Here is a 19,607-nt window from a genome sequence, read left to right as displayed (position 1 = left end):
TTGTCATGGACAGTAGAAATACAGGGCATTCGTTATCATTGTGTTAAAGTTGCAGTGATTATTTTTGGCCACTTGAAGACAGCAGAAATATCAGAAATCACATCAAATGACAGATTTTTTTTTTTAAATTAAAGGATTTAAGGTTATGTACCAGTGAAAACTCTTGAACTACTTCTTTAAAGCTTGTGGATGTACAGAGGGACATAACATACACAGCTGCATATGCACACTTTAACAGATATAGTGCAACACTAGCATTTATTTCAGGTTTTTTTTGAGCCAACGTTCTCCTTTTACTTCATTTTTGGTGTCCACCAGCCTCTTTGTCTTTAGCCATTAAATGCTCTTCTAATTTTACTAGCTAATCAATAACTCTGTCGGCTGTTTGGGCCCACACCTTTGTCATTACAGTCATGTTACCCACTGCTTACAATTTAGCATTATTTAGAGCGGCTTAAGGGGTAATTTTGAAAGGAATCAAAACTGATATTAAGTAAAATATGCTGATTAAAATGTGAAAAATATGACAGAGACAAGGGCTGCACAGTGGCGTAGCAGTTAGCATTTTCGCCTTGCAGTGAGAAGATCCCAGGTTTGCATCCTGGATCTTTCTTCCCATGATCTTTCTGCATGGAGTTTGCATGTTCTCCCTGTGCATGCGTGGGTTTACTCTGGGTACTCCGGCTTCCTTCCACAGTCCAAAAATATGCTGAGGTTAATAGATGATTCTAAATCACCCATAGGTGTGAATGTGAGTATGATTGTATATGTCTGTACAGTATATGTAGCCCTGTGATGGACTGGCGACCTGTCCAGGGTGTCCCCTGCCTTCCCCCTAAGTCAGCTGGGATAAGCTCCAGCTCCCCCACGACCCCTAATGAGGGTCAAGTGGTGTATAGATAATGGATGGGTGGATGAAGAAGACAACTCAAGAAAAAAACTGACATGCAGTTTTATTTTTCTTTTAAACAAATTATTATTGCCCTTAAGTGTAGCGTGTATGAATATATTAATATATGCCATACAGTATACAGCTTGTAGAGGAAACATTTCTATTTAAAAGATACAGAACTGAAAATGAGAAGAACAGAGAATGAATGAGAGGTAAAAAGCTCTTTTTCTGCAGACAATGCATAAGTTATTGCTATCTTCAAGTGTTTTGTCTCTTCTGTCAGATTAAAGCTTAGTAGAATTTGGTTTCATAGTTCTGTGTATTACAATGGGATGTCAGAATCTGAATTTGAACAGTGACACGAGAGCAGAGATGAGAAGTGCTGGTGTGATGTGAAGGCAACGAGCTGCACTGTGATGGAAGCTGACATGCTGTGGGTACAGTATGTCAACACACTGACATGATGACTGACAGTGAACTAATGATACCAAGCTACTACTGCAAACGAGATGAGCTCCCTCCTACGCCACTCAGCCTGCACATGATGAGTTTTGTGTGTGAGTGTGTGTGTTTGAGAGAGAGAGAGACAGAGAGAGAGAGAGAGAGAGAGTGTGTTTCTTACTTTACAGCCCTCGCAACACACTCCATGGGCGCACTGAGCCTCCTCCTTCAAGGTACAATTATTGGCATTGCAGCAGTCATTGGTGCATTCCTGCACAGTCAAACACACACATTTAATACCCACAAGCCCAATCCCTGTCCACCTTAGCTCACCTGTTCTTCAACATGTATGTGTCAAAAGGTCATTTCTAATAATCAGCCTTTAGTAAGAGTTTGTGCTTTGTAATCAGTGTTTTAAAAAAAAAAATCACTGTTATTTGATTATATCGCTGTACAAATAAAGCACCATTTGCAAGAAAAGCATTTGGTTTGTGAAAAATCTCTCAGCCTTTTGAGTCATTAAATAACTTAAGTCATTACTGTGAAAATGGTGAAGAGTTTATCACCTTCTTAGCAAGCTGTGTTCAGTAGTTTCACATGCTAGTAGGCCATTAATAAATAATAAACTTTGGAAATGCAACAAAAAATCTTTTGAAAAAAATCAGTAAATAGGGATGAATATCATGTCAGCATGTATAAAAGTTGGTCAGGCATTAATAAAGGATCATTACCACAGTGGCTCACTTAATTATTAATGAAGGCAAATTAAAGTCAGGTCTGGAGTTTTAAACACTGATAAGTCTTTAATGTAGACTAAAAGGCCATCTGTCCGTTACAAGTATGAAGCATACAGCATACAACAGGAGCAAGTCCACCTCTGTGCAATATCACTAAAATTTCAAATGATTCCAAACTGTATCACTTTACAGTAACTGCATTACTTGTTAGTTTTACAGTAGGGTATCTGCAAATAAGTAAAAATGTAAACCACTTAAATTCCCTATCTTAAAAATACAGGCCCCACAGTAGGTCAATGTGACAAAAGTAGTACACCTTTCACAAATGACATCTAAATCTTTCTTTTTTTAATACTTCATATATCCAACTCTATTTCTGATGGCATACATTAGCTTCCTTTACATGGAAGATACCAGTGTTGAATGAGTTTCTGAGGAGATTTTTAGTTTTGTCTTCTGCAAACTTTTGCAAACTGAGAGCCATCTGGTCAGCCACTATTTGGTAATTTCACAGGCATGTATGGTGCCCTTTATAAATGTCATCTCACCATCACCTTTTACACTCATGTAACCCCATATCATCAAATTTCCACCGATGCGCTTCACGTCAGGGCTATGCATTCTCTGCAACAGTCAGGGCCCTATTCACAGCAAACATGCAGGACCCCATGTCATGCCCTAAGCCTCGAGCTCTAGGTAGTGGCTGTGTTTTTTCCTTACTCCCTCTCTGTCTCTCAAGTGGTGTGTGTGCACACATATTGATAGAAAAAAAAAGCAATGTGACTTTGCTGCTGCTCTTGTGTCATATGGCATAGACAAAAAAAACAAAACAAAAAAAAACAACACCTCCTCTTGCTATGGTGCCCTGAGCATAACAACAGTTATGCTAAAAACAAATGTGGGAGTTGACTCAAACAAAAGAAAGAAAAGCCAATTATACCAGCAGGAAAGAACGAAGAGGGGATTATGGGTGAACACAACAACAAAATCACTAACTTGTTTGTAGAGTGATGTTCATTTGAACAGCAAGACTGAGCCAGTGTTGCTTGAATTATATGACTAAAATGTTCTTCTCTCTTTCCACACACATTTTCTGTACAACAGTCTTAACTAGATTTTCAAAATAAAACCGTCTAGTTTTACGGTTAAATGGTGAAAGTTGTAAAACACTTTTTGAAAGCATTCTAACTTCTCAAAAAACAAGAAGAGGGGGATTGAGTTTGCAATCTCGAACGTCACACCCATATGTTTGTCAAGGTGAGACCATTAAGCAGCATTCTGTAGCTCCTCTCATTTGCAATGCTACGAACAGGTGGCCTGTCAGCAGTCCTGCCTGACTGTCAGCTCTACTCTGAGTGGGAGTCATAACAAACAGTCCTTGTCAGCGCTGCTGCTGCTGTCAGCTACCAATTTGCTTCCTCTGTTTCAATTTGCTGCTTGAATCAAAGGAGGTTTACTTAACCTCTGGCTTTATTGAGCGCAAACACTTTATCCCAATTTGAAGAAAATTTCAGCAATCTTTCAGCTGTGTTGCACAATTGTGATGCAGAGCGCATGAATGACGAGGATACACTGACGACCAGTTATAGAAGGCAAAACTTCAAGGAAATGAGTAAAAACAGCTGCATACTCCAGCAAAGACATTTAAACAAACAAAAAAAAATTTAATTATTATTTTACTTGATACTGTAATTCTATGGCTGCTTCTGTCTACTTTGTCCAATATGACATATATTCCCTATCTGTTTGTTGCATTTACTAAAGCTTTTTTCTTTTATGGTAGATTTTTTTAATCAATGTGACTTTGAGCTGCCACTACTGGGTCAACTACCCATTTGCGTATGTGCGGCTGCATGCACGATGGTAAGTCTACTTGGACAAACTGCCCGAAATGCATTGCCAGAGACGTTTCATGGATTTTGAGCCATTTTGCAAATGGGTTAATTGCATTAAATTCTTAATCAGAATAATCATGATGATGGATTAATCTGAATTAATGCGTTAACTTTGACAGCCCTAAGTGAAACATAATCTTAGACAGTTTTTTGCAAAAGTTTGAAAAAATAAAACCTTGGGGGTGCAAGCAATCTTTTGAGCCATTAGAGCAGGAGCACAGCCAGCCATTTGACTGAGTAATTGAGGCATGGACATTGGAAAAAGCCTTTTTCGTTAGATTGCTAGACAGTAGCTTGGTAACTTCAAACTAGCCTGTTTGAAGTTACCAAGCTGCATTTAAAGGACTCTGAGAGTACACAGAAAAATATTCTCTGGAGTTGTCAGACAAAAACAGCTCCTTGAGCAGAACTCCAAGCCCTATGTCTGGCAAGAAGCAGATACTCCTCATCACTGGATTAATTTCCCCCCTACACTGAAGCATGGTGGTGGCAGCAACATACAATAGTGGGCCTCTTTCTGCCAGAGACAGAAATGAGAAGAAAGAGAAAAAAATGGCTCCTTTTTAAAATAACAGAATAAAATCATAAAAGATCACAAGATTAACATCAGTCTCACATCTGTGTGTTAACAGAATGCGAGTCAGGAAATGCTAGTTTTACTATGTACAGCTGAAATACTAGTTTTTCTACTTGTAGTTGGGGTAATTCAAACTAATATGAACAAAGGTGCTCACATCAGGTTCTCCACAGTCACACTCTTCTCCATCCTCCACAAAGCCATTGCCGCACTTCTTGCCCCCCACGAGGTCCTTCATGTTGGGCATATTGTAAAGACACATGCCTCCTCCTTTCTGGAAGTAGCTGTCGAGGTCACGTTTACTGCAGCGACTGAAGACTCGAGGGAATGGGTGCCTGGACAGGGACACTTGTATTTCATTTTTGTGAAGCAAAATTTGCAAATATAAAATAAGCATTAGAGCTGCAACCACTCATTGATTAATCAGTCAGTTAACATAAAATTAATCTGCAACTAGACTGATCATTGTTTGAGTCATTAGTATAATGTCAAAACTTTGTTCCATCATCTGTATTTTGGGACAAAATCATTTTTGGTTACATTGTGTTGATTAAAAGAAATGTTAGTTGCAGCCATAACATACAGACTGCTGTTTTTTTGCCTTGTTTTTGTAAAATGTTTTTTTATGGTTTGTGGGATTGTAGGAGAACAAGTAAGGGAATTTGATTTGTTTCATTTGATTTCTTAGCAATTCTGTCAAGAACAACATGGGAAATGCAACCTCACTGATTAAAAATCAATTATTGTTACGATGAAAAAAGGAGAAAAGTTGGGTGTTTTTATGTTTAAGGGAAATCAAAACTCTCAAGTGGCAAAAGGATTTGTTGAGGCAGCCACATTAAAATGTAATTTGTTTCCCTTTTTAGCTGATGGAATTGTTATTCATATGTCAAGATGTTAGCGTCAACATCTCAGTGAAAGCAGGTTTGTGCTGTAGCCTGATGCAATGCCTGAGGCTCACCCAGTGGCAGCAGCCATCACGCAGCCTCCCTGCTCAGCAGTGGCCTCCACACAGCAGCCGTCATGGTCATGGCTCATGCCGAAGTTGTGGCCAATCTCGTGGGCCATGGTGGCTGCTGCACCAATGGAAAGCTCTGAGTGATCCTGTAGGTAAAATACAGGTGTTGGTGTCAATTATGTGATTCAGATAACTCTGACAACAACATGTTGACACTGACAGGTATGGTGGGTCAATGTAAACTGCATGTTTAGAGGGATTTTAGGTAAGAGCCTGGTGTTTATGTCAGCTAGGGCATACAGTATATGAGCTGGCAGTGATAGAGGAACTACTCAGACCCTTCAGAGTGACAAAGTACCAACATAACATCATAAAAATTATGCCATATAACTAAAAGTACTGTAAGTTTAGTCAACAATTTAATTGGAATTTGACCTGTTTGGGTCTGAAACAATGAGGATTGAAAAGCTTCGAGGTGAACTGTTTCTTTGACATAACCGCTAACAGCTCATGGACAACTGAAATGTGACAGAACTGAACAAACAGCATTTTACCTGTATTCTATACAACTCAAAATGGAAGAAGTAATTTTCAAAGAACTGTAACACTGTCCGTCACTGTATCAGTTTCTATATTTTGCACCAATAAGCTCTTCAAGGAAACACACACACACACAGAGACACACACACATGTCTGGATTGCCATTCCCGTTGGGACTTACCATTGACTCCCATTCATATCTAACCCCTAACCCTTACCTTAACCAAACCCTAACCAAAACAATGGCTAACCCTAAAGAAACATTTCTGCGCTTTTACTTTTTTCAGTAACAACAACATAACCAAGAAAACACTGTTTAAACTTGTGGGGACCAAAATGAGGTCCACACAAGTGACAGTTTTCGGTACAGTTGTGGGGACATTTGGTCCCCACAATATAGCAAAAACATGGGCACACACACACACACACACACACACACACACACACACACACACACACACACACACACACACACACACACACACACACACACACACACACACACACACATTTTCCTCCACAATATTTGCCAGAAAAATAGTAGAAAGTAGAACAAGCAGTTCATGGATGGTACTCCAGTTGTATAGTTATGTGTGTAGCTCTCTAATGGGCTGCTCTACTGGTAGTTGTCTGTGATGGCTGTGGCCACCCACTGGTTCTGCTTGAATTTCCCTCTGGATTAATGAAGTGTCTGTCTGTCCGTCTGTCTGTCTCCCCTGTTAAGAGCTTGGAGTTAAAGGTACAACAAGAACCAATGATAACAGTGTTCATTGTTTTAGTGTTGTACATTAGCTTGCTAACATTTGCTACTTTGCACTAACAACAAATTACAGCTGAAGCTAACTGAAATTTCAATAATTTTCCATGCATTTGTTTATAAACTAAAGTGCTGCACAACTAGGGCTGGACGATATGGCTAAAACTTTTATCACGATATAGCTCTTAATTTCGGTCGATACGATATAATTCCGATATCGATATAAGTAATATAAAAGCCTCAGAAAAACTGTTAAGAATGCACATTATTTTGACAGGACGCACCTCCAGTGTAAAATTTTAGAAATAAAAACTACAAAAAATTAATGTTCACCTTTTTATTTAAGAAATTTGAAATCACTGTCAAATAAACACAAAAGTCTCACCTTTTTCAATACAAATAGCTTTAACTTTAAACTACAATACAGTTATGCCATTGTTATAGATTCAAACAAAGGTGCTTCAACCAGGGAAAAAAAAGTGCTCAGAACTGCTGCAATACGCACAAAAAAGAGTGAGCGACAAACACAAATTCTCCTGGCCCAGAGTTTAGTCGGTGCCCGAAGCACTGCAGTCTTGTCCAGGAGTTCAATTCAGCGGCTTTGATGATATTGGTCCCGCTATCTGTGGTGATGCAGACCTGCTGATCCTCACTGAGTCCCCAGGACGCAAGCGCATCTTTAAGTCCGGCTGCAACAGCTTCGCCGGTGTGATCCTCGGGAAAATAGACCATCTGGAGGCATAAGCTGACAATCTTCCAATCTTGGTCAATAAAATGAACCGTCAGGCTCAAGTAAGGCTCGGAGGTTCTGCTTGACCACAGGTCAGCTGTGGTCGCAAATTTCGTGATGGACTTCTTCAGCTGCTCCTCCACCCTCTCTCTCACTTCACCGTAAAGTGCAGGTATGGCTGTGCGTGAAAAATATTTATGTCCGGGGAGCTCGTATCTGTGGTCGAGGACTGACATCATTTTCCTAAAGCCCACGTTTTCCACTGTAGTAAACGGCATCATGTCTTTAGCCAAGAAGTTTGCGATGGCCTTGGTTATGGGGCGGCATGGCTCAGTGGGTAGAGTGGCCGTCTTGTAACTGGAAGGTTGCTGGTTCGATCCTTGGCCCGTCGTGCTCATGTCGAGGTGTCCCTGAGCAAGACACCTAACCCCTAATTGCTCCTGGTGGGTTGTAGTTAGTGCCTTGCATGGCAGCTTCTGCCATCAGTGTGTGAATGTGTAAATGTGACATATCATGTAAAGCGCTTTGGATAAAAGCGCTATATAAATACAACCATTTACCATTTTATGTCTTTATGGCGTTTGGAGTTCTTGTCATAAGGCATGAAAACGGCAATCTGCGTTTGCTGCATGGGCTTCTCTTTTGACTCCGCTGTCGCTGCTGCTGGGGGTGATGCTTCAGGTACGGGTTGGCTCAAATTTTTATGGTGCTTTATCTTCTGACTCTCGGCATACTCTATCGAGTGGAAATGCTTCAGATGGTGGAACAGGTTCGATGTGTTCCCGCTGCTAGTTGGCACGACTCTCCGGCATATTTTGCAGCACACTGAAACCTGAAGTTTATCGGATTTTCGATAGCCGAACCACTTCCACACCACCAAATTAGTTTTTCCTCTCTTATCAACTATTTCGTCAGCTTTTTCTTCGCTTGTGGTAGCTTGTTCAGTCACGTTTACATTACGGTCATGGGCACTCATTTTGTAGCTTTCCGCAGTGGGGCTTTGCTTGCTTGAACGGCATGTGAAATGCTGTAATTACAAACTCTAATGTACTATATCGAAATATCGAAAATGTGTTTAAAACTCATATCACCGTTATTGAATAAAAATATACCGCGGTATATATTGATATTGAAATATTGTCCAGCCCTATGCACAACATCAATGACTATGCTAAATTTTTCCTGACAGTCCATCCAGTGGTTATTGAAATAGTTCAATAATCATTGATGGACATACCAGAGTACCGGACTACCGTAGTTAACAATGGGTTGATAAGCATTTAAGGTTTTGTTAAACGACAAATCCAAACTAAAATAAATACACTATATACATAATCAGTACAAATGTTTGAAGTGGTTAGAGGATTTAAACTTGAAGGTAAACTCCCAAAGAAGTACGAAGCAGCCAGTGTCCCAGTTTCAAAGGTAAAAAAGTCAAATTCACAGGGATAAAGCTGCATGAACACACACTGAAGTGACAGTTCTCGTATGTATTTAACTCCTCTTTGATCCGATGAAAGCTGTCATTCACTCTTAGCTCTGCTCCTGAATTATGCATACTGTATAAAAAGGGGCTGTGTTAACTGTCTGGAAATGCTGATGTTCTGCAGTGAAATCCTTCACAAGCTATTTATTGCTCTGAGAGCTGAGCCACAGAGGTAATGCATGCGTGCGTGTGTGTGTGTGTGTGTGCATGCGTGCTTGTTGGGACTGTGCTTGACAGCCACAGGACATTTGGATTCTTCAGGCTGCTTCTGCCCACAGGACAGCTAAGACCCTATTAGAAGCTAATCAAGCTTGGAAAAGCTATCGATCTCTCTGGCCATTTGGTCCTCTGCTGCACTCATATGTGGAGGCATACAGTTGAAAAGGCTGAATGCTGCTACAGAGTGGACATTTTAAAGCTGTCACCAGGAAAGATTTGAGTGTAGCCGAGACATTTTAGAAAAGGTCCTGAAGATCTGCTTAGTGTAGCTATATACTGTGCTGATCCTAAGCATGTGTAGTGCCTTTAGTGTAGTATAAACAGGATATATACAACTGAAGAAGTATTTAAGAATGATTAAAATGGTTTTCATTGAGGAATCTTCTTGTCAAGTAGCAATTGCTTTGGATAATCAAACGTGTCTCAGTGTAACTGATCTTGACTTGTCGTGGTAAGATATTTAATCTATTTTTCAGCAAGGGCTGTCAGGAATCATGTGTGAAAAGTGTACTGCATGGCTGTCATACTGATATCCCAAACATCTACTAAAAAAATGACCTTGTTTTTTTCAAACAGTCACAGCAATCTTGAAACTAGGCAATACAAAAACAACCTTGCATGTTTCCTTTTTATCTATGTATATCTGCTTAAAGAATAGTCTGCCATTTTGACAACTTGCATATGTGCTTTCGTGAGATTAGTAGATTGACATCCGTCTGATGTCTGAGTGTAACAAAGAACTGGATGCAACAGCTCGGCTTGTAACAAAGACATATGGTGGAAAGATAAAGTTTTCATAGACTATGAAGTTATCAGGTTTTTCCGCACAAATTGCTCATATAATTTGATCTGATCTTCAGGTGCTAAGTGCAACATGATTTACATATGGTAGGCTGCAAACAGAGATGTTAGGATGATGGGTTTCTTTTTTAGCCCATCAATCATTCTCAATTATACTAAGTCATCTTAGCTCAGCACTCACACCTAGGGAGAGCAACCACAAAACTCAATCACCTCAATTTACTTACAGTTTGTTAAACTATTAACTGACGAATAACTTATAGAAACTCTTACATTCCAGCTTTATACAAACCTACAGGTGATCGATGGTCAGTCTTCAGAAATAATTTTTTGAGGCACAGTTCACATCAGCAGATGCTTCTTATAAACAGCAAATTCAGGATGTTTGAGTGGATTTTACTAGTCAAAGTAGGTTATAAAATCATTCTGCAGGAACCCAAGTAAGTTACAGAGTTCAACTAGTCAATCGTGCGGCAATCATGCAGTAGGCAAAATCTTGCAGATACGGGTCACAGTCTAGTCTTACAGTCTGAACATGTTTTTTGCTCATATAAACACACTTTTCAGTCATAGCACACTTTTTCAAAAAGTGAACACTAGGAAGCAGAATTGGGACAATGTTACGACACTGCTGTCATAACTGGGACACAACAGGTCAAAACTGAAAACACTTTTGCCAATGAACTGCACACTATAAAATCTGCTGGGAAAAAGAATTAGCTGTTCAATCTGTTGTTAAGGTCAGCAGATGATAAGGATGGTACATAAAGTAAATGGTTTCAGGTTTATTGTGGTTTATTTTTATGGTATGTAAATTTTGTTTGTCACTTCATTGGCATGTCTATACTGGAACAATACAAGCAGTCAGAAATGTTCTGAGAATATTGTAAAAAATCTAATGCATAATTCTGGTTCACAAGTGCTAGTAAAATCACAGAAAGTGTACATGACTGACATTTTCTTTGTTTTGTGTGTGTTTGTTCCAGAGAGTTTTTCAGTTGGATTCTGATGATAGGCCACATGAATACATCTCAGACAATGTTAGTTTTCATAGAGGACTATTGATGGCTGGATGGAATGGTTCAATATGAACCCTCAAGTTATTGTGGTTTTTCTGCCACCGTATTCTCCTTTTCTGAATCCTATAGAAGAATTCTTCTCTACATGGAGGTGGAAGGTGTAAGAACGGCAGCCATACTTTGGGAAAAGCTCTTGCAATCAATGGTCTTGGCATGTTGTGATGCTTCTGCTGATGCATGTCAGGGCTGGATCACACATACTAGGTCTTTCTTTCTACGTTGCCTGGCCAGAGAAAACACAGCTTGTGATGTTGATGAGATCATGTGACCTGACCAGGCTGAAAGAACTGATGCAGATGTGGTGGTGTAAATATTTGCATACTGTACTGTGTACAATACAGAGCTGTATTTTTTGTCTAACATTATTTTTATTTTGTAATGTACAGTCGGGCACTGCAATGGCCCCCTCTGATTCATTTATAGGATGCATTTGTGTTGAAGTTGTCCTTTTTGAGGACTGTATCATCTTTATACACTTCATGTGAAAACACAGTGAGAGAAGGGTGTGTTGTATTTAGCAGTGCAGTGTCCTACTTTTGTTTTGTGTGTCCTAATTTTGAAAGCAAAGTTAAATTTTGACAATAAAGTGCACTTTTGACACAAGTGTTCAAATTGTGTCCTAATTAAAAAAACAGTGTGCAATGTTTTGGGAAATGTGTGCTATTTTTCAGGAACAGTGTCTTGTCAATGGAGAAAAACTGTAATTACATGTTTGTAAAAAATGTACTCTCAGGGTCTTTGACGAAGTAGCTGTTAGTGGCAGACAGGCTGGTCTGAGCATTTCTGAAACACCTGTTGTCTGTATCTACAGTTCACTCAGCAAACGCAAAAAACATACTGGTACATAAATTCCGTAAAAAGAGCAATGTCCACTGTCTAATGTGTAAATGATGTGTTGTAAGCTGACAAAGAATACGTTCATTTTCTGAACATCAAAACCCTCTAGTGCAGGGGTGGGGAACCTTTTTTATATCAAGGGCCATTTCAATTTTTATAAAGTCCTCCAAGGGCCATACTATTATGAACACATAACAAGTGATGAAAAAAAAGACGAAGAAAGTCTATAACTAGTGTGTTACTAAGCCTCATGATTGCTGCATTTGTAGACTCACCTAATGCGATGGCTGGAACTGTTTTTCTTTAGCAAGGCGTCTGATGTCAGCTGGCAGTGATGATGATGCTACTCGAAGCTGGTTTTGACACGTACATTGCATGTTGTATTCACTGACCCTGACGTTGACTCCGACACGTCTGTTTTTTCTCAGAAAACTAATGCCTGGCAATTTTTCCACCCCAAATTTTTTATTTATTCATATATGCATAAATGAAGATCCATCCATCCATCCATCCTCTATATACCGCTTTGTCCTCACTAGGGTCGCGGGGGGTGCTGGAGCCTATCCCAGCTGACTCGGGCGAAGGCAGGGGACACCCTGGACAGGTCGCCAGTCCGTCGCAGGGCCACATACATAGACGAACAATCACACTCGCATTCACACCTACGGGCAATTTAGGGTAATCAATTAACCTCAGCATATTTTTGGACTGTGGGAGGAAGCCGGAGTACCCGGAGGAAACCCACGCATGCTCAGGGAGAACATGCAAACTCCATGCAGAAAGATCCTAGGCCCACCCCCGGGATTCGAACCAGGGATCTTATAAATGAAGATATAAAATATAAAAATTGTATTGCATTGCGGGCCATTTGAAATGGTTTCGTGGGCTGTATACGGCCCGGAGGCCGGACATTCCCCATCCCTGCTCTAGTGGGTGTGAAGGTCTGGTATTGTCAAAAAAAATCATGTAAAATCAGAGACAGTTGTGAACATTTTAACTTTCCAGTGGTCCTCGTCATCTGTCGTCTGTGACATGCCACTCCGTCAGGAAAATTTTGAAACTCACAAGTAATAAACTATCTGCTCTAGTTCTGTAAAAGACAATCTGCACTTCTCAGTGCAAGAGTGAAGCCATGTAGGACTCAGGTGCAGCCAACAGTGACCATTTGGCAAAACTGTACAAAACAAACACCTGTGGGCACTTGAAAAAAATGTTCTGAAATCTTTTGACTTCTAACAATGACCGAGCCTTTTCCATAAAAGTGCATCATTTATAATGTGGCGAAAAAGCAAGACGAAAATTGAACAGAAACAAAAACCATGAGTTCAGAGGGTTAAAAATGAAAGACATCTAAGTCAATATTTCTCAGTGACATTATTCATTTTTACATCTGCTAAGAATGTTGATGCGACAACTTTTGCTATCTTTTTCTACAGTTACCATGGGTACAGGTGCTATTCTCATCTATCACAAGGTTAATGGAAAAGTCTCAGTGTCTATGTGTCCCTCTGATCACTTCTGTTGTATTCTGTATTTACACATCCAGCAATCAGAGAGAAGCTTCCATTTAAAGTCGTGTTTGTGTCTGTAGGGAACATCTTGGTCTTTGGAATTCCAGAGGAGATGACAACTCAGATAAGAACACACTCTCTTAGGATGGGGGTCTAGGACCCACATCAAACTGTCATTTTGGACATTGGACAGGTCCAGAACTCTCTCCTCTCCCTACAGAAAAACACCATTATGCCATAATTGAATTATAGCAACTGACATCTGACATCTGACATCTGACTCTTGCCACAACAACCCCCGGTTTCTGGAGACATGGGGACACATGTATTTCTTTGTTCCTACCCCTTTGCAGCAAAGGACACCCAGACCTCCTGCAGAGGGATGGAGTTCCCTGCAGAACTTTGACACCTTGGAAAGCAACAGAGAATGTCTCTCACTTCGACTTTGATCAACACCTTATTCATGCTAAAACCCCTTTCTCCCCCCTTAGGAATGCCATTTTGCTTCCCTTGCAGGATCTGATAAGGAGAGTCGTAAAATTTTACGACCCTCCTGGAGAACTGGTTGGAGACTGGTACAAACTTTAAACTGAAAGAGAACATCCTCAAAACTCATATTTCTGAAATGTATTATGTGTTTTCATGATTACCAAAGTTGGAGTGAGATGTTGTTGTTCATTACTTCCAAAGTTGACACCTCTACCTCTTATAGAACCCAAGTTATTAAATGTCTTGTTTAATCCAATTTCTTCCACAGTCCCACAGTGCCCCCTACCGACGGCAGAGAACACAATAATGTCGGGGTGAATCCCAATTATTAATTGTGAATTCTTGTGTTATTCAGGTTGGAAAAGGTGAAACTTGTGCTATTCATTACCCTATGTATGACATGAAATCATATCTTCACCACGACATGTATTTTTAGTATCCAGAGCACATTCACATATAGTTTTATTGAATTAAATAACTCACGTATTTGTTAGCCTGTATAATCAGGCATGTGTTCACTTTTGGTTGACGGGATTATGGTGATGAATAAACAGATCGCGTTTGCGCATTTAATATCATGTATTTTAGTTCATTCTTAACCAACATCAATTCCCCTCTCCCCTGAAGACAAAGGAGAGTGATCAGGTTACTAGAAAAAATCGCGCGAAAGTTCCTTCCTCCGCCCAGAGGTCTCCTGGCCAGATAAAGCCCGGACAACGCCTCTGCTCTCTCTCTTCCTCTCTTTCCCCTCCTGAGCTGCTCCGAAAACACCGGATGTGTCATGGCCCCTCCCTCTCCCGTGCTGCGCTCTGGGTAATTAAGAACGGCTGCGGAGGAGCGCAGCTGGACCAAATCAGTAATCACTGGCAGATAAAGCCTGACTCTCCCCTCTGCTCTCTGCTGGACCATTGCTGGCGTTTCCCCTGCCAAGACCACACCAGTCCGCTTGAGCTCAGCTCTCCACCTGCCCTGGAATCCCTCGTCTGCTTCGTCTCCCCTTTGACCCTGGAAATCCCTCGTCTGCTCTCCCGTCTTGGAATCCCGCACCCGCTCCGTCTCCCCTCCGCTCCGGACTCCCCCCATCTGCTCTGGTTCTTCCTACCCCGGTGTCCCTGCCACAACCCCACCACCGGCTCTCCTCAGCTCCGTCCCCGCCTCTTCTCCCGACCATCACTGGACCAAAACGTGAGTCAGTCCCCTGTCAGTTAGATTAGGCCCCACCATGGCCGTTGAGCCGTCGCCCTTACTTTAGCCCCCGTTCTGTTTAGCTCCTGTGCCTCCCACGTGGAGAGTTTTATGTTGTGTTTTCTTAATTAAATCCTCTTTAATTTATCTGCCTGAGTGCCTGCTTTTTGGGTTCTAAACACCGCGCCGTTGTAACAGGATGAGAATCTCAAGCTTCTTCTCTAAGACGCGCTCTTTTCTTTACACACGTGGACAAAATTGTTGGTACCCCTCAGTTAAAGAAGGAAAAACCCACAATTCTCACTGAAATCACTTGAAACTCACAAAAGTAACAATAAATAAAAATTTATTGAAAATTAAATAATCAAAAACAGCCATTACTTTTGAATTGTTGATTAACATAATTATTTTAAAAAACAAACTAATGAAACAGGCCTGGACAAAAATGATGGTACCTCTATAAAAGATTGAAAACTATTTGACCAGAGTGACATGATTAACTCAGGTGTGTCATTTAATTGACATCACAGGTGTTTCCAAACTCATAATCAGTCAGTCTGCCTATTTAAAGGGAGACAAGTAGTCACCCTGCTGTTTGGTGAAAAGGTGTGTACCACACTGAACATGGACAACAGAAAGCGAAGGAGAGAATTGTCCCAGGACATCCGAAAAAAAATTATAGACAAACATCTTAAAGGTAAAGGCTATAAGACCATCTCTAAACAGCTTGAAGTTCCTGTGACAACAGTGGCTCATATTATTCAGAAGTTCAAGACCCACGGGACAGTAGCCAACCTCCCTGGACGTGGCCGCAAGAGGAAAATTGATGACAAATTGAAGAGACGGATCGTTGGAATTGTATCCAAAGAGCCCAGAGCAACCTCCAAAGAAATTAAAGGTGAACTCCAAGGCCAAGGTACATCAGTGTCAGATCGCACCATTCGTCGTTGTTTGAGCCAAAGTGGACTTCATGGGAGACGACCAAGGAGGACACCACTGCTGAAAAAAACTCATAAAAAGGCGAGACTGGAATTTGCAAAAATGCATGTTGACAAGCCACAAAGCTTCTGGGAGAATGTCCTTTGGACAGATGAGACCAAACTGGAGCTTTTTGGTAAGGCACATCAACTCTATGTTCATAGACTCAAAAACCAAGCATACGAAGAAAAGAACACTGTCCCTACGGTGAAACATGGAGGAGGCTCAGTAATGTTTTGGGGCTGCTTTGCTGCATCTGGCACAGGGTGTCTTGAAAGTGTGCAAGGTACGATGAAATCTGAAGACTATCAAGGCATTCTGGAGAGAAATGTGCTGCCTAGTGTCAGAAAGCTTGGTCTCAGTCGCAGGTCATGGGTCTTCCAACAGGACAACGATCCAAAACACACAGCCAAAAACACCCAAGAATGGCTGAGAGAAAAGCGTTGGACTATTCTAAAGTGGCCTTCTATGAGCCCAGATCTGAATCCCATTCAACATATGTGGAAGGAGCTGAAACATGCCATTTGGAGAAGACACCCATCAAACCTGAGACAACTGGAGCTGTTTGCTCATGAGGAGTGGGCCAAAATACCTGTTGACAGCTGCAGAACGCTCATTGACAAATACAGAAATCGTTGAATTGCAGTGATTGCCTCAAAAGGTTGTGCAACAAAATATTAAGTTATGGGTACCATCATTTTTGTCCAGCCCTATTTCATTAGTTTGTTTTTTTTTTTAAATTATGTTAATCAACAATTCAAAAGTGATGACTGATTTTGATTATTTAATTTTCAATAAATTTTTATTTATTGTTACTTTTGTGAGTTTCAAGTGATTTCAGTGAGAATTGTGGGTTTTTCCTTCTTTAACTGAGGGGTACCAACAATTTTGTCCACGTGTGTATCTTCTGAAGTTCCTTTATTCCAGAGTTTGGTCTCTTTCACCAATTCGTTCTGGACATTTTTGTAATTGAAGATAGACATTTTGCTCACTTTCAACGCAAGCCTGAACTTATGTTTTTCTTTGATCCCTAATTTTTGACAAGAAGTAATTCGAACCAGTTTTCGTTTTTTTCTAAATTTTGTGGCGGCTCTCCAGTCAACATCCATCACCCGGCTAAAACCGGCTAAACTAGAACGAGAGCTGTCATTTGAATCAAGTGACTTTTTCATCAATCCCGGACACTGGCTCTGCTCATCACTCAACACCTCAGAGATCTGCTGGCCCAGATCCACTTGTGCCGAACCGAGCTCCCACGGCAGGACGTCAGTGTGTTGCCATGAAGATCATACGATGCTCTGGAAACAACAAAGTCCAGGCATGCTGTAAAGACGTCACCAGCCCGCACGTCCCGGCCAGGCGGAGATTCTGTTTGACAGTTCTACAAATAAGTAAGACCAGCTTAGCTTTCTCTGTTCCTGATTTGGGTTGATGTCATTAATCACTTGATTACGTAAATTCAGCCACTCCGTTTATTCTTTTACGAATCGGTCGTAGTCCAAATTATCATTTCATTGCTGATTTGAATCTGATCTACACACCCACACACAAGCTCTCTCTCTCTCACACACACACGCACGCACGCACGCACGCACGCACGCACGACCATGCACACGCACACGCACACGCACACGCACACATACGTATTCACGCATGTACACACACGTATTCATGCATGTACACACACGTCACATTTCTCACTGTACAAAGCTCACCTGTATTGTTTTGGTAGAATAGTGAATAAATGTTTTCACTTAGACCAACCCATTGTCTTGTGCGTTTCTGTGTGTGAAAACTGAGGTCGATTTCAACCGAGAATTCTAGACTTTCATATATCAGACTGTATTTCAACAGGAATCTCCTCGAGATTCTGCATAAATTAATAATTTCCTTGGATAACCGGGGTGGTGCCCCTTTTATTTAACGAGTGCAATATAATCTCTTCAGCGGTTTACCCGACATGTCCACCTGACAATAAAAGTTTCTTTCCTTTTAGCTCTAGTTTAGTCTCCACCAACTCCTGAGAAGATTATCTGGCTCTTTAGCTCCTAAATGCTTCACTATGCTCCCCACCTATTCTCTAACTGTGTCTCTTAGTTTGGTGCTGAGCAGGGAGTGTGCATTGTATTTATCAGAGCGTCTTAACGGAAAACAGCTGCCTGCTGCTGTTGGACACCAGGTTGATGACAATGAGTTAAACAATGACATAATATAATATTGATTAGTGTAGCTTTAACCTTTCACCTGCATGCCCTTAGCTGTCACCCTTAAGCCTAATCAATTAACTGAATCTTGAAACCTAATGCAAGATGTCAATCCATCCATTCTCTATACACCACTTTATCCTCATTAGGGTCGCGGGGGGTGCTGGAGCCTATCTCAGCTGACTCGGGTAAAGGCAGGTCGCCAGTCTGTCGCAGGGCTACATATACAGACAAACAATCACGCTCACATTCACACCTACAGACAATTTAGAGTAATCAATTAACCTCAGCATATTTTTGGACTGTGGGAGGAAGCCGGAGTACCCGAAGAAAACCCACGCATGCACAGGAAGAACATGCAAACTCCATGCAGAAAGATCCAAGGCCCAGACTGGGATTTGAACCGGGGACCTTCTTGTTGCAAGGCGAAAAGTGCTAACCACTACCCACTGTGCAGCTAATGCAAGATGTGGAAATAATAATTACAAGTCCATATTTTGTAGGAGTCTCTTCACCCGTCAAAACACACACACACAATCAATAGATGATGGATTCAAGCTGAGAAAAAAGATTGAGGGAGAAAAAGGAAGGAAAAACAGAGCCAGGAGAAGAACTGAGGAGAAGAGAAATGTATTACCACTTACCACATTGATGCCTCCAGAGTTTTCCAGGCTGCACATCCCCTCCAGCGGTGCCATTCCGATAGTTGTCCCCTTGAAAATCACACCCCTATCACACACACACACACAAGGAAGAATCACTTAACCTTACTCTCCTCTCTGTTCACTTATGGGCTCCACAACGGATGCCCACTGATTGCAGATGCAACAGCATTGCACAGCGGCAGACATGATAAGCCTGTCAGATGTGGGAGAGGGCATGCAAGGAACCTCAATCCACCATGTTGTCTCCTGGCAGTTGTCACTTAGCATCCAAAAACAGAATCAAGCCCTGTCTGACGAAACAAAACAGGTCCTGTGGTATTAGCACAACTAATTACAGAGCATGAGGGGCCAAAAATTTACTGCTTATAGATGAATGTGTGCTGTGTGAGTGTGTGTGTGCCTCTACTGCCAGCTTGCTGAGCTGGTCAGCCCAATTACAGCCAACTGAGGCAAAATCATCTGCTTAATAAAATCCCTGTTTCACTAATCATTTGTCAATTTATACACTAACAAAAATGTAATTATTTGACCCAAAGCCAGGGGTGTGTGTCATTAGAGTCATGCAGAGGCTCATTAGGAGATGGGAAGTTGGTGGAAGGATGTGGAGTTAATCAGCTTTCTTATTA

General features: G+C 41.1%; 1 protein-coding gene across 2 annotated transcripts in view; it reads right to left on the bottom strand.

The window, feature by feature from the left end:
* adam19a (ADAM metallopeptidase domain 19a) overlaps positions 1-19,607 on the bottom strand; it is a 273,169-nt gene that overhangs the window by 63,375 nt on the left and 190,187 nt on the right. Inside the window, exons 10-13 of one of the 2 annotated variants that reach the window (XM_051943831.1) lie at positions 18,961-19,045; positions 5,504-5,646; positions 4,700-4,877; positions 1,515-1,604 (exon numbers count right to left, since the gene is read on the bottom strand). In XM_051943831.1, coding sequence (XP_051799791.1) covers positions 1,515-1,604; positions 4,700-4,877; positions 5,504-5,646; positions 18,961-19,045 — 496 coding nt within the window. The remainder of the gene's footprint in view (positions 1-1,514; positions 1,605-4,699; positions 4,878-5,503; positions 5,647-18,960; positions 19,046-19,607) is intronic. The other variant, XM_051943832.1, reaches the window with a different exon arrangement.

The sequence above is a fragment of the Acanthochromis polyacanthus genome, chromosome 23 (genome assembly GCF_021347895.1).
Source record: "Acanthochromis polyacanthus isolate Apoly-LR-REF ecotype Palm Island chromosome 23, KAUST_Apoly_ChrSc, whole genome shotgun sequence".
In the NCBI taxonomy this organism is placed as follows: Eukaryota; Metazoa; Chordata; class Actinopteri; family Pomacentridae; genus Acanthochromis; species Acanthochromis polyacanthus.
Note: the sequence above shows the minus strand (reverse complement) of the source record. Positions and strands in the feature narration are given on the sequence as shown.